At 43.3% G+C, this 12,381-nt stretch overlaps 1 protein-coding gene across 7 annotated transcripts in view; it reads right to left on the bottom strand.

The window, feature by feature from the left end:
• Positions 1-12,381, bottom strand: part of RYK (receptor like tyrosine kinase) — a 103,753-nt gene that overhangs the window by 53,180 nt on the left and 38,192 nt on the right. For 5 of the 7 annotated variants that reach the window (XM_070072806.2, XM_070072807.2, XM_070072805.2 and 2 more), the window contains exon 2: positions 7,498-7,619. In XM_070072806.2, coding sequence (XP_069928907.1) covers positions 7,498-7,619 — 122 coding nt within the window. Of the gene's footprint in view, positions 1-7,497; positions 7,620-7,902; positions 8,131-8,185; positions 8,332-12,381 lie in introns of those variants that run through there. The other 2 variants (XM_089331175.1, XM_089331173.1) reach the window with 2 other exon arrangements.

Genomic DNA, 12,381 nt, shown 5'->3' with positions numbered 1-12,381 from the left:
TACACTGTTTCCCCAAACCTGCTCTGTCTCCTTTATTCTAGGTCTCACTTATTGCAAGCAGAGGAGCAATAAGGAACGGGACCAGGGAACAGAACTCCTAAAAGGAGCCAGCATTGTGGCACAGCAGGTTAAGCCACCGCCTGTGATGTCAGCATCCCATATGAACACCAGCTCTTGTCTGGCAGCTTCAGTTCCAATCCAGCTCCCTGCTAATGTACCCAGAAAAGCAATGGAAGATGTACCACCCAAATGGGAGACCCAGATGGAGTTGCAAGCTCCTGGCTTTGGCCTGGCCCTGCCCTGGCCACTGTGGCCATTTGGGGAGTAAACCAGCAGATGGAAGATGGAGATCCACTCCCCCTGGTCTCACCGCTGTAGCACTGCCTTTCAAATAAATACATGAATCTTTAAAAAGAAAACCAGACAATATGGCAAAGGGGCCAAGGACCTTGACTACAGCACAGAAGGAAGGGGACAAGACAGACACATGAGTCTCAGTACACAGAGGACAGAGGGACAGGAGGGAGGGGAAAGAGACTGGGGGGAGCCAGGCACAGTGAGGGTGTGGCAGAGACGGCAAAGGGGCTGCCTGGAGGTATGAGGAGGCCCCAGGAGCAGCCCGGGGGAGGGACAAAGCATGAAGACATGGAAGCCTGCCCTTTGAGTGACCATCTAAACACAAGAGGAATTCCCAAGACAGCTCTCTATGCCCTATACGACATGCATTTTAAAACTCTCTATGCCTCTATACGACATGCACTTTAAAACTAGGATCAGAAGAACCTGCCGAAAACTGAAGTCCAATGTTCTCTACTTTGGGATGGATTCATCTATAAGGAATTTCACTTGCCAGTCATCTTTTGAAGAAAAAGAACTGTTCAAAAGCTAAATTTATTATGCACTAGAAACAAAGAAATTCAAGCAGCAGTTGTTTATTAGAAAAAAGAATGAGCCAACATAACTTCAGAAAAGAAACCAGAGAAAATATAAATATTTGAACAAGCTGAAAAACAAACATTTCTGGTAATCTTCCATTACTTGGATACAAACAGCAATTGCAAATCAGCAGCTGAGGAGTAAAGCCATTTCTCTCTGGAAACAGTGCACATTTAAAGTGAATACACTTGCCTACAGCCAAATAGCCTTTTAATTTCCCTGAAATTACCAGAAGTGCTGTCTTTTTCACAGAAACCTCGCTCTGCAAGGGACACAGCAGGCTGGCCCCCGGGGCTGCTGAGGGGAGGAGCTCTGACAAGCTGCCCGCAGACCTTCCTGACAGTGATGGAGCATTTCTGCAACCAGAGAGCGCTACGCTGGGAGAGCAGGCGCGAGGAGCATGCTGCTGCGTTCTAGTGCACTTCTGCCTTTCAGCTATCTCAAATAGTTACTGACACTTAACAGACACAGTTGCATGTTTTCTTGCTGGACGGTAGGGAAAGTTCTGGAATATAGAAGAAGTTAATTATCTGTTCAAACCACTCAGTAGCCTGCTTTTTTTGAGTATGTGGTGTGAAAGAGAACCAGAGTCCTCTAATCTTGAAATGCAATTACCACCACGGCCCCCTCACTCACTCACTCAGACATGTGCAACACACATCAGTAAGACGCAGCTCCAGCCTCGGGGGGACCACAAGCTGTTCAGCAAGTAAACAGTGGAGGACAAGCCTACCAGCACAAGTTGTGACGAGGGAAAACTAACGAAAACCATCTAATGCTGACCAGAAAGCCTGAAGATCCTTGGAAGCAAACACCTCATCTTCTGGCAAAATCCTGAAAAGTAGAAACTGAGAGTTTCTGATAAAGTGGGAGCCACGGCCTTCCTTCTGAGGGTTCCTGATTCATCTTGAAGCCGTTAATCAGGTGAAGATCCCTTCACTGTCTCCCCTGCCCTCTGGGTGACTTCCCATTTCAGGTCAGCTCTGTCTCCTGCTTCCTCTGCCCCTACTATTACCCTAAGCAAATCCAGGTCTTAGTTACCTCTCATAGGAACTGATCAATAAACAAGAATACAACCATACAGTATGTCACAGCTTCATGAGGGGAGAACAAAGTGAAATTCTATTAGAAGGTACAGAGAATCTTCACCAGGATACACTGTCCGTGTTCTGCAAAGTGCAGGAAAGTTTACAGTATGTTACTTGTTTAAAAAAAACATGGTGGGATAGTGGGTTAAGCTGTAACCCTGGGATATCCACATTCCATATGGAAGCACAGACTGGAGTCCTGGCTCTTCTACTTCCAATCCAACGTCCCAGTAATGTCTGGGGAGGCAGCAGACGATGGCTAAATATCTGGATCCCTACCACTCAAATCAAAGATCCAGATTGAATTCCCGGGCTCCTGGTTTTGGTTTGGCCCAGCCCTGGCCATTGCAGACCTTTGGAGGGTCAACCAGTCAATGAAAGATCCTAATCAATCTCTGTCACTCTACCTTTCAAATAAACATTTGCAAAACAGAAACACACACACACACACACACACACACAGATGCTTATCTGTGCACAAACTAACCTTAGAAATGGAGAGAAGAATTAGGTAACAGTTGTTGATTTCCCGAGAACAAGGAAGGGGGCTGATGACTAGACTGCTCAGGGATGAAACATGGGAAGTGTAAGGACTTTATTTTTTCACTGTATACCTTTTACACCTTTTGAATTTGTATCATGCCTACTCACGTGATTTCTCTTAGACAAACTTCAACTCATTGACTAGGCAAAAAATCAGGGATTATGACCTAGAACTGGAATTAGGAGCTGCAATGGTAACCAAAGCCTGAAACTAAACTATCATTCACATATTCCTTAGTTGATCCTATAAAAAGCTTTGTAAGATAAAAGATGGCAACTTTCCTCTAAATTCATATATCTGTAACAGATGAGCTTGTGAAACATGTCTAGCTATATATTCAATATACTACCAATTTATAATCTTGCTCCGTTTAGAGTAAAATACCTGAAAATCTCCTTCTGTGCCCAGCCCGTGTTTTCACACCCACAGAAACAGGAATGTCACCAGTGCTAACACAGCATAGTCCAACCTTGAAAAGCTCCAACTGCTCCAAACTTCCTGACTTGTTAAGCTGTGCCCTGTGGTTTCTACCTGTGGTCAGCATCAGGCCCAGGGGTTACCCGCTGAGGTGCTCAGCAATTAGGAGGGAGGCAGACAGAAAGAAAATCAACTGTCATGATAGTTTAAGAATAGGACCGGGCTGTAAGGAGGAGAAGGGCACTGATACAGAGGAGGACACCTGACACAGCTGGGGGAGAGGCGACGTCAGGTTAGTGTATGAGAAACAGGACTTAATGAGGTAAAGCAGGGGGAAGGGCATTTCTAGCAGGGCAAATAGCAGCAGTGACATGGAACCTTTAGGAGACTGCAAGGCAGACAACACGGCACTAACCAAACGGCTGGGAGGAGGCCCAAAGAAAGGTCAGGAAAAGATCACCAACATCTCCTAGGAAATCAGAACTGCATTCTGAGGGCAGCAGAAAGACCTAGTCTAGAGGCTAAGCAATCAGTGGGAAGACCATTCCTTATTTGGGAAAAACAATGAAGATTCAAACTAAGAACGAGGCTTTGGGTCCCAAGAGAGACATAAAATGCATTCAAGATGTAATTATGAGAGGACCAGCTGGACTTACAAGGTGTAGGAGAAGGAGACTGGGATCCCTTCCAGACTGGGGCTTGGACATATAAATAAATGGAGATACCCTACTACAAGTCATGAAACTTCTACCACACCAGAAGTATCAGACCAGCCACAGCAGACAAAATGTGCGCTCAAGGTAGAGAAAGCATATTCTACAAGATAATGAGAACGCTATGGAAGAGTTAATTTGAGCTGTATCAAGGCTCCTCCTGGGTCCTCCCTTTCAAATGCATAAATATTCATCTGTGCCCCCTTCTGTCTACCTGCTTCCTCGCAACTTGCTCCTGTGACAAGCTCCCAAAATTCAAACACCACTCCCTGAAACTCACTACAAATAAAAACATCCAGCGTGCATATCTTTAAAAACAAGTAAGAGGTTTCAATCTGTTCAATTTTTTTTTTTTTAAGATTTATTTATTTTAAAAGCAGAGTGAGAGAGAGAGAGCTTCCATCCACTGGATACTCCCAAATAGCTGTGACAGTCCAGGACGGGATGGGCAGAAACCAGCAGCCAGAACTCCTTCCAAGTCTCCCACGTTAATGGCAGGAACCCAAGTACATGGGCCATCTTCTGCTGCCTTCTCAGGTGTGTTAGCAGGGATCTGGACTAGAAGAGAAGCAGCTGAGACTCGAACTAGTACTCCAATATGGGATACCAGTGTTACAGGCTGTGGCATAACCGACTGCACCACAGCACCGGCCCTCATCCTGCTCAGTTCTAACTGCCATTTCCCACACTGTCCTTTTACTCACAGATCACAACCTGCACACTGGCCTAGGAAACGTTCTCACAATATATCATATCAGAATTCTTTTTCCCTAAGTGTATGCAGAAATAGTCATAGTCTGCTCGAGATCAGTAGCAGTACCTAGACTAGAATCCTCTAGGAGACTCCCCATTATTTTAAAAAGATGTATCTTTTGTTTTTATATTCATCAACATCAAAGACAGAAAGTGAAACAAAGAAGCAACTATGAGTTCTGGAGGGAATATAAGAAGTTTCTCTGCCTGAAAGATGTTCACAGAAGTGCTGGATCTCTGGGGGTGATCATATTATACCAAATCTACTGTAACCACCTCTCGTCAATAATCCCAACAATGTCATTTTGGAACATATGTGTTATTATCTAACACATTGCGTGAACATCACCAGTCATAAGTGACATCATGTGCATTCTGTGGTGTCCCGCCAAGAGACATTCCTGAACCTAATCACAGGGAAACTTGAGACAACTCAAACCAATGAACATTCTACAAAATAACTGGCCCATAGAGTTCAAAAATGTCAAGATCGAAAAGCACAAAGAAAGGCTTAGAACAGGTCCAGGTTAATAGGAACTTAAGAGATATGTACAAACTAGCAAAAACTAGCTATACAGAGCATTCTTGGGAGAGCTGATGAAATATGAGTACTATGGACTCAGTAATAGTACTAAAACAATGCTAAATTTCCTGATTTGATAACTGTATTTTGGTTCTGTAAAGAATGCTCTTATTCTCAGAAAATATACACTGATGTTCTTAGGGGTAAAGGGACACAATGCTTGCAATGTACTTCCAAACAGTGCTTGTGAGATAAAGGGAGAAGGAGAGGGAGAGGGGGAGGGGGAGGGGGAGGGAGAGAGAGAAAGAGAGAGAGAGAGAGAGAGATCTCCCATCCACTAGTTCACTCCCCCAAATGGCTGCAACAGCTGGGGCTGGACCAGGCTGAAGCCAGGAGCCAGGACTTCCATTCTGGTCTCCCATATACATGGCAGGGGCCCAAGTACTTGGGCCATCTTCTCTGCCCTCCCAAGATACGTATTAGTAGGGAACTACATCAGAAATGGAGCAACTGAGACTGGAACTGGTAATATCTATCAAAATCTTTGACCCTGCCATTTCACTTCTGGGTAACAATTTACTATTCAGAAATACCACTGTGCACAATAAACAAAGGTATTTTTAATGTATCTATCTATACATGCATACCCCCACACACATATGCATACATATATATACATGCATATACACACATATTTATCAATAGTAAAACTAGAAAAAAAATTGTTTTAATTTGAAAAGCAGAGAGAGTCGAGAAGAGCAACAGATGGAGAGAGATCTTCCATTACATGGGTTCCCTCCCCAGCTGCCCTCAACAGCCAGGACTGGGCCAGGCAGAACTCCATCCAGGGCTCCCACGGGGATGGCAGAGGCAATCAGGTGCTGCCTGCAATGGTGCATATTAGCAGGAAGATGGGACAGAAGCAGAGCAGTCAGGATTTGAATCAGGCACTACAATATGGAATAGAGGCATCCCACACAGCAACTTAACCAACGTATGAAACACTGGTCTCAGCAAAACAAAAAACAAAAAAATTAACTAAAAAACCAGCAAAGCGCTGGGGCGGGCGTTGTGGCACAGTGGGTAAACAGCCACTTGAGATGCCCACACCCCATAACTGAGTGCTGAGGCTAGACTCCCACCTCTGCTTCAGATCCCATTTCTTGCTACAGCGCACCCTGGGAGGCGAAGATGTTGAGTACTTGGGTCCCTCAACCCACGTGGGAAACCTAGGTGGAGTTCCCAATTCCTTGGCTTCAGCCTGGCCCACCCAGGGCAGTTGTGAGCATCAGAGGAGTGAACCAGCCAGAGGATACAGATTTCTCTCTTTCAATTAAATGAAAAATAGATAAATCAAAATTTGTTTAAAGAGCAAAGTTTTACAGAAACATCAACAAAGATGAAGTACCAATTGTATTCACCATCCCTTACCATGGATTTTTGCATACTATACAAAGCAAAAGAAATTAACAGTGAAGGGAAGCATTACAATATCATACTATAAAACCATTCAAGAAAATCAGTGAGGTAGAGAAATGGAAAGATGTCAAGATGAAAGGTAGGGGAAAAATAATGAAAAACATATGCTACATAAAAGCCCTTTTTTTGCTTTAAAAGGAAAAAAAAGGGGGAAATTTCAAGAAGTTATATCAAACTACAATGATTGCTTCTAAGTATAAAACTACAAAGTCTTATTGCAGTGTCTTTAGCTCTTAAAACATTTCTATAATATTAAAAAATTTTTCAATTAACCTTTTCTAAGGAGAAAAAATTACATTAAAAACTGTACATTAAAGTGGTCACCACTTAATATATATCAGGATACCACTTTATAATATTTAATGAACCTCTATAATCAGTATTATTTCTTGCTTTTAATAGCAAATTATTTTTTGTTTCCAAATAACAACTTATTTATTTAAAGCTGATTAGAGAACCTGAAGTTGGTTGAGGGGATAGCAGAGTCCCCAGTCAGCCTCCCACTCCTTGACACAGGAGAAAAACTGTTTGAGGGACCCAGCCAGTCAGAGGAAATGCAAGGAATCTGGTGACAAGTCAACCAGGCAAGAGGTTTCTTAAGTAATGGGGCCACAGCCCACCCCCACCCCAGGATTAAAGCAGCTTCACAATACGCATGCGGGGCTGCTGCTTCTGCATGTTTCTTTGACCACAAATGGGAGCACCACATCCATTTGATCAAACAGGTCTGACAGACAGCTCTCACGAAGTCCCTCAACCCCACCTGGAAGGCTTCACCATCACAGCAAAGTCATTCTCAGGTCTAACAGTCCCCTCTTCCAGCTTGATCGCAATGTGTTCTGCCACGTGCTAATAAATAAGCCACATTCATTTTAAAACCTGAGAAATTTTAGAGTAGGCTCAAGATTTAAAAAAGACCCACCATGGTTCTAGCACACCACCCATGGACCTTTGTTCAAATGATAGTCCACTCCTCAATAACAGCCCTTGTCTCTGGGGCCTGGGAGACCCTGTCAGGATACCCACAGTTAACCACTCTCTTACCTTGGACTTCGCATGCCAAGTGAAGTGCAAGAAATTTGTCTCACTGGGTACTAACAGGTTAAAGGATAGAGCGTAGTGACTAATAAGGTCGTTTCTCACGTAATAAAGTTCTGCATCGAGACCTAGAAAAAAATAGGAAAAAAATTAAACATCCAAAATACCTTCAAAATCATGGCCATCAGTATTTCTAATAATAGAGTGGAGATAACAAAATTATAAATATGTTACACATGGCTCGCGTGTGTGCTGCCCTACAATGTAGTAAGGACAATGGGTTTCATCACCACCACCAGAGACAAAACTTGAACCCAAAACAAGTTGTTCTCTGGCTAAAACATATGCAATAAAACTGCCTGCCAGTCTGTCTTCTGGACAGTGGGATGCTCTTCCCTCTGGATACAGTACCTCTCAGAGTAGAGCTTATGAAGAAACACTCCTCTCCAAGAACAGATGTGGATTTAGAAAGATTCAGCATGGAAGGCAGAAGGACATGGGAGGTAAAGCAGAGGTGTGAGCCAGCAGCTGCAGACGCCACCCAGAGACAACCTCCAAGTCCCCGCCCTCCTGCCAGCGGTTACCACGGCGGCACTCAGGCACACAGCCTCTTTCCCTCTTTCCCTCGACTGCAGGTAGATGTTACCACATTTCTCAGCACGGATGGAGTTCTCCGCCCAAAGCAGACACTCACTAGACAACACAGAAACAACGAACAAGCCTAAAACTGCTGGAGAAGCGACTCCCACGATTCACTCATTCCCATACGAGCTTCTTAACCAGGGCCACATCCAACCTCCAACACACAGCCCCTCTTCTGCAATCCTGCCATACTTTTTACACCACCTGCATTTAATATTTCGCTTGAATGCTGACTCATGGGCAGGTGTTCCGTGCAGCAGTTAAGAAGCCATGTGGGCTCGTGCAGCCCTTGTCGGAGCACCTGGGTTTGAGTTCGTTTCACTCCTGATTCCCATTTCCTGCTAACATGCACCCTGAAAGGCAGCAGGTAATAACCCATGAACTTGGGTTCCTGCTACTCCCACGGGAGACCTGGATTGTGTTTCAAGCTCCCAACGTCAAATCTGAGCCAGTCCCACCCAATGTGGGCATTTGGGGAGTAAACCAGTGGATAGCAATGTATCTCTGTCTCTGCCTTTCAAATAAATAACCTCTTAAAATAAAAATAAAATTGACCCAATCAAAAATCTTAAAGGAAAAGTTTGGGGCCGGCGCTGTGGCACAGCGGGTAAAGCCACTGCCTGCAGTGCTGGCATCCCATATGGGTGCTGGTTTGAGACCCAGCTGCTCCTCTTCTGATCCTACTCTCTGCTATGGCCTGGGAAGGCAGTAGAAGATGGTCCAAGCCCTTGGGCCTCTGAACCCACGTGGGAGACCTGGAAGGAGCTCCTGGCTCCTGGATTCGGATCGGCACAGCTCCAGCTGTTGCAGTCAATTGGGGAGTGAGCCAGCAGACGGAAGACCCCTCTCTCTCTCTCTCTCTCTCTCTCTGCCTCGCCTTCTCTGTGTAACTCTGACTTTCAAATAAATAAATAAATCTTTTTTTAAAAAAAAGGAAAAGTTCAATCTTAAGTGTAAAAATCAATTTTTGAAAAAAATACAAAGTAGCCAAAAAACAATTAAAATGAAAACAAAACAATATACTATATTCTAGGGCCTATCAAAGCAGTGAACTTGAACCCAGCCCATGGTTTACAAAAGGAGAGGAGAAAGGTATTACCAAGTGTTTGAGAGAGGTAAAGAATCACACAGAGTTTTCTCCACGATAAACCAAAAAAAAAAACTGCAAACATAAAAGGAGGAATTAACTTTCCCTTGAATTTATTTGTGATATTTAATGTTATGTCCAGGTTTTCCTCTAGTAATGCATGACAAAATATTCTACATGTTGAAGGAAAAAATATAAGGGGAGGCCACAGGAAATGTAAATTTTACATTTCCTGTAACCTCATGGTATGCTGAGAGGTTGTTATGGGGATCTCCTCCGTCCTAAGCATACAGGTACAGAAATAACTCTACTACAAGTACTTCGCCTATAAATTTAGTTTTCTCATTTCTGAACCAGATACAATACGATCATTAATTCAGAAATGACAGGCTTACCTGGGAAAGCTCTGCACTGCTGAGGGCCCAGTGTTTGATTTATCCTAGACAAGGCACTGAATGCAGTGAAATAAAGATGGAGGTTTTCTGCAGAAGACTTCCCTGAAGCCAGGACAGGCAGCGCCAGTTCCCCAGGAGGGAGGACTGGTGAGCTGGAGAAAGAGGGAAGCAGAGGAGACGAGGAGAAAGGAGGTAAAGATTTGGGAGAAAGCAAGATGGGAATGCAACAAGAAGGCTAAGTGCCCAATAATTCTAAATAGTTGAAATTTCTTTATTTAAGAAAAAAAAAAGCTGAGTCTTACTCTATTCCAGATAGATGCTGTTTGCCAGAGTTACACTTAGAACAAACCCTAGAAATATATGCTGGGTAAAAATAAGAAAAGCAAATGTAAAAGATGAGGCAGCACTCACATGACACAAACTAGAACTCAATGCAAAAAGACTTCATACTAATAAATCATTAATTAATATGAAATATATTAATAAGATTCCACATTAATGAAAACCACAAGATGCAGTAGTACAATTAACAAAAGAGCTTCAAATATAGAAAGAAAAATTAGGGAAAATAGCAACAAATAAACAAATCCACAACTGTAGTTGGAAACTAACATTCTCTAGGAAATCAAAAGATCAAAACATGTGAGGGGGCTGGCACTGTGGCTTAGTGGGTAAAGCCGCCACCTGCAGTGCCAGCAATCCATGTGGGCACCGGTTCTAGTCCGGCTGCTCCACTTCCAATCTAGCTCTCTGGTACAGCCTGGGAAAGCAGTAGAAGATGGCCCAAGTCTTTGGGCCCCTGCACCTACATGGGAAACCCGGAAGAAGCTCCTGGCTCCTGGCTCCGGATTGGCACAGCTCTGGCCGTTGCAGCCAGTTGGGAAGTGAGCCACCGGATGAAGACCTCTCTCTCTCTCTCTCTCTCTCTCTGTCTCTCCTTTTCTCTGTGTAACTCTGACTTTCAAATAAATAAATAAGTCTTTTCAAAAAGGAAAGTTATAACACCAATCTTACATAAACTCTATCAAAAAATGCTTGAAGGACTGCTTCCTAACTCATCTTAAGGGGGCAGCATCAGACTGGTACTAAAACCTAACATTACAAGATAATTATAGACCAAAATCCTTCGTTCTCCACAAAACAGTAGCAAACTAAATATATGAAAAAAGCATTAACACATCATGATCAAATGTGTAAGCTTAAATTTTTTTGAGATTTATTTATTTGAAAGAGTTACAGAGAGAGAGAACGAATTTCCATCCGTTGGTTCACTCCCAGGTGACTTGAATGGCAGGAATCGGCTAGCTTGGAACCAGAAACCTAGAACTCTATCAGGTCTCTCAAAAGGGTAGCAGGGACCTAGGTACTTGGGCCAAAACCCATTGCTTTCCCAACTGCATTAACAGGGAGCTGGAGAGAAAGTGGAGTAACTAGGATGCCCACAATGCCAGCCCCAAGGCTGAGCTTTTAAGAAATTCCATAAAAATCACTTCATCAGACAAACCCAGATTATCTCAATGGATACAGAAAAGACAGCTGCCAAAATTCAAAGGCATGTTGGTGGGGAAAAAAGCCAAAACTGTCAGCAAACTAGAAACAGGCAGAAACTTCCTCAGGCTGGTAAAAGCATCTACAAAAATCTTACAGCTAACATCATATTCGATGGTAATTATTAAGTCCTTATTCCTAGAATCAGAAATAAGGCAAAGATGTCCACTTCTACCACTTTTATTCAACCTTGCACTGAGGGTCTGAAATACCACTTAGAAAATTTAGCAAAAGCTTACAATTCAAGGCCAATATTAAAAAATGACTGCATTTATAAATAACTGAAAAGTAAAATTTGTAACTCAATACCATAACATTAGATCATATTCACAGATCTAAGAATAAAGTTAACTAAAGCTTTGTGAAGAAGGACCCTTACACTGAAAACTACAAAACACATGGCTAAGAAAAAATAAAAGACCTATATAAGTGGAGAGATATTCCACTTTTGGGTGAGCCTCAATACTGTTAAGATGCCAAGCTTCAGATCATGGTTTTCTCCCCAAAATGCCCACAACAGTCAGAGTCGGCCAAACTGAAGCCAGGAGCCAGGAACTCCATCCAGATTTCCCATGTGAGTGACAGTGATTCCAGTACTTGAGCCAGCACTGCTGCCTCCCAGGGCGTACATTAGCAGGAAGTTAAAATCAAGAGCAGAGTCCAAAAACACTGATATAGGATTTGGGTGCCTCAGGAGGTGTCTTCACAGTCATACCAAACATCTGTCCTATCAAAACAATCTTAAAAAGAAAGAAACAATGTTGGGTGATCCACATTACCTGGTTTAGCAATTGCTTGAATTGCTATGGCAATCAAGACAAAGTGGTACTGGTATATAGACAGACATACCAGCAGAATAGAACAGAATCCAAAAATAAACCTGCAACTATACAGTCAATGGAATTTCAACAAAGGAAAAGGCAAATCAATTAAAATATTTTTAAAGGCTTATTTATTTAAAAGAGTTACATCAAGAGAGAGGAGAGGCAGAGAGAGAAAAAAAGAGAGAGAGAGAGGTAGGTTCACTCCCCAGATTGGCCGCAACAGCCGGAGCTGCGCCAATTAGAATCCAGGAGTCAGGAGCTTTTTTGGGGTCTCCCATGCAGGTGCAGGGGCCTGCTACTTCTATTGTTTTTCCAGGCCATAGCAGAGAGCTGGATTGGAAGTGGAGCATCCGGGACTAGAAACGGCACCCATATGGGATGCCAGCACTTCAGG

Source organism: Oryctolagus cuniculus, chromosome 4, assembly GCF_051225735.1.
Source record: "Oryctolagus cuniculus isolate XC-2025 breed Fujian yellow rabbit chromosome 4, ASM5122573v1, whole genome shotgun sequence".
NCBI lineage: Eukaryota > Metazoa > Chordata > Mammalia > Lagomorpha > Leporidae > Oryctolagus > Oryctolagus cuniculus.
Note: the sequence above shows the minus strand (reverse complement) of the source record. Positions and strands in the feature narration are given on the sequence as shown.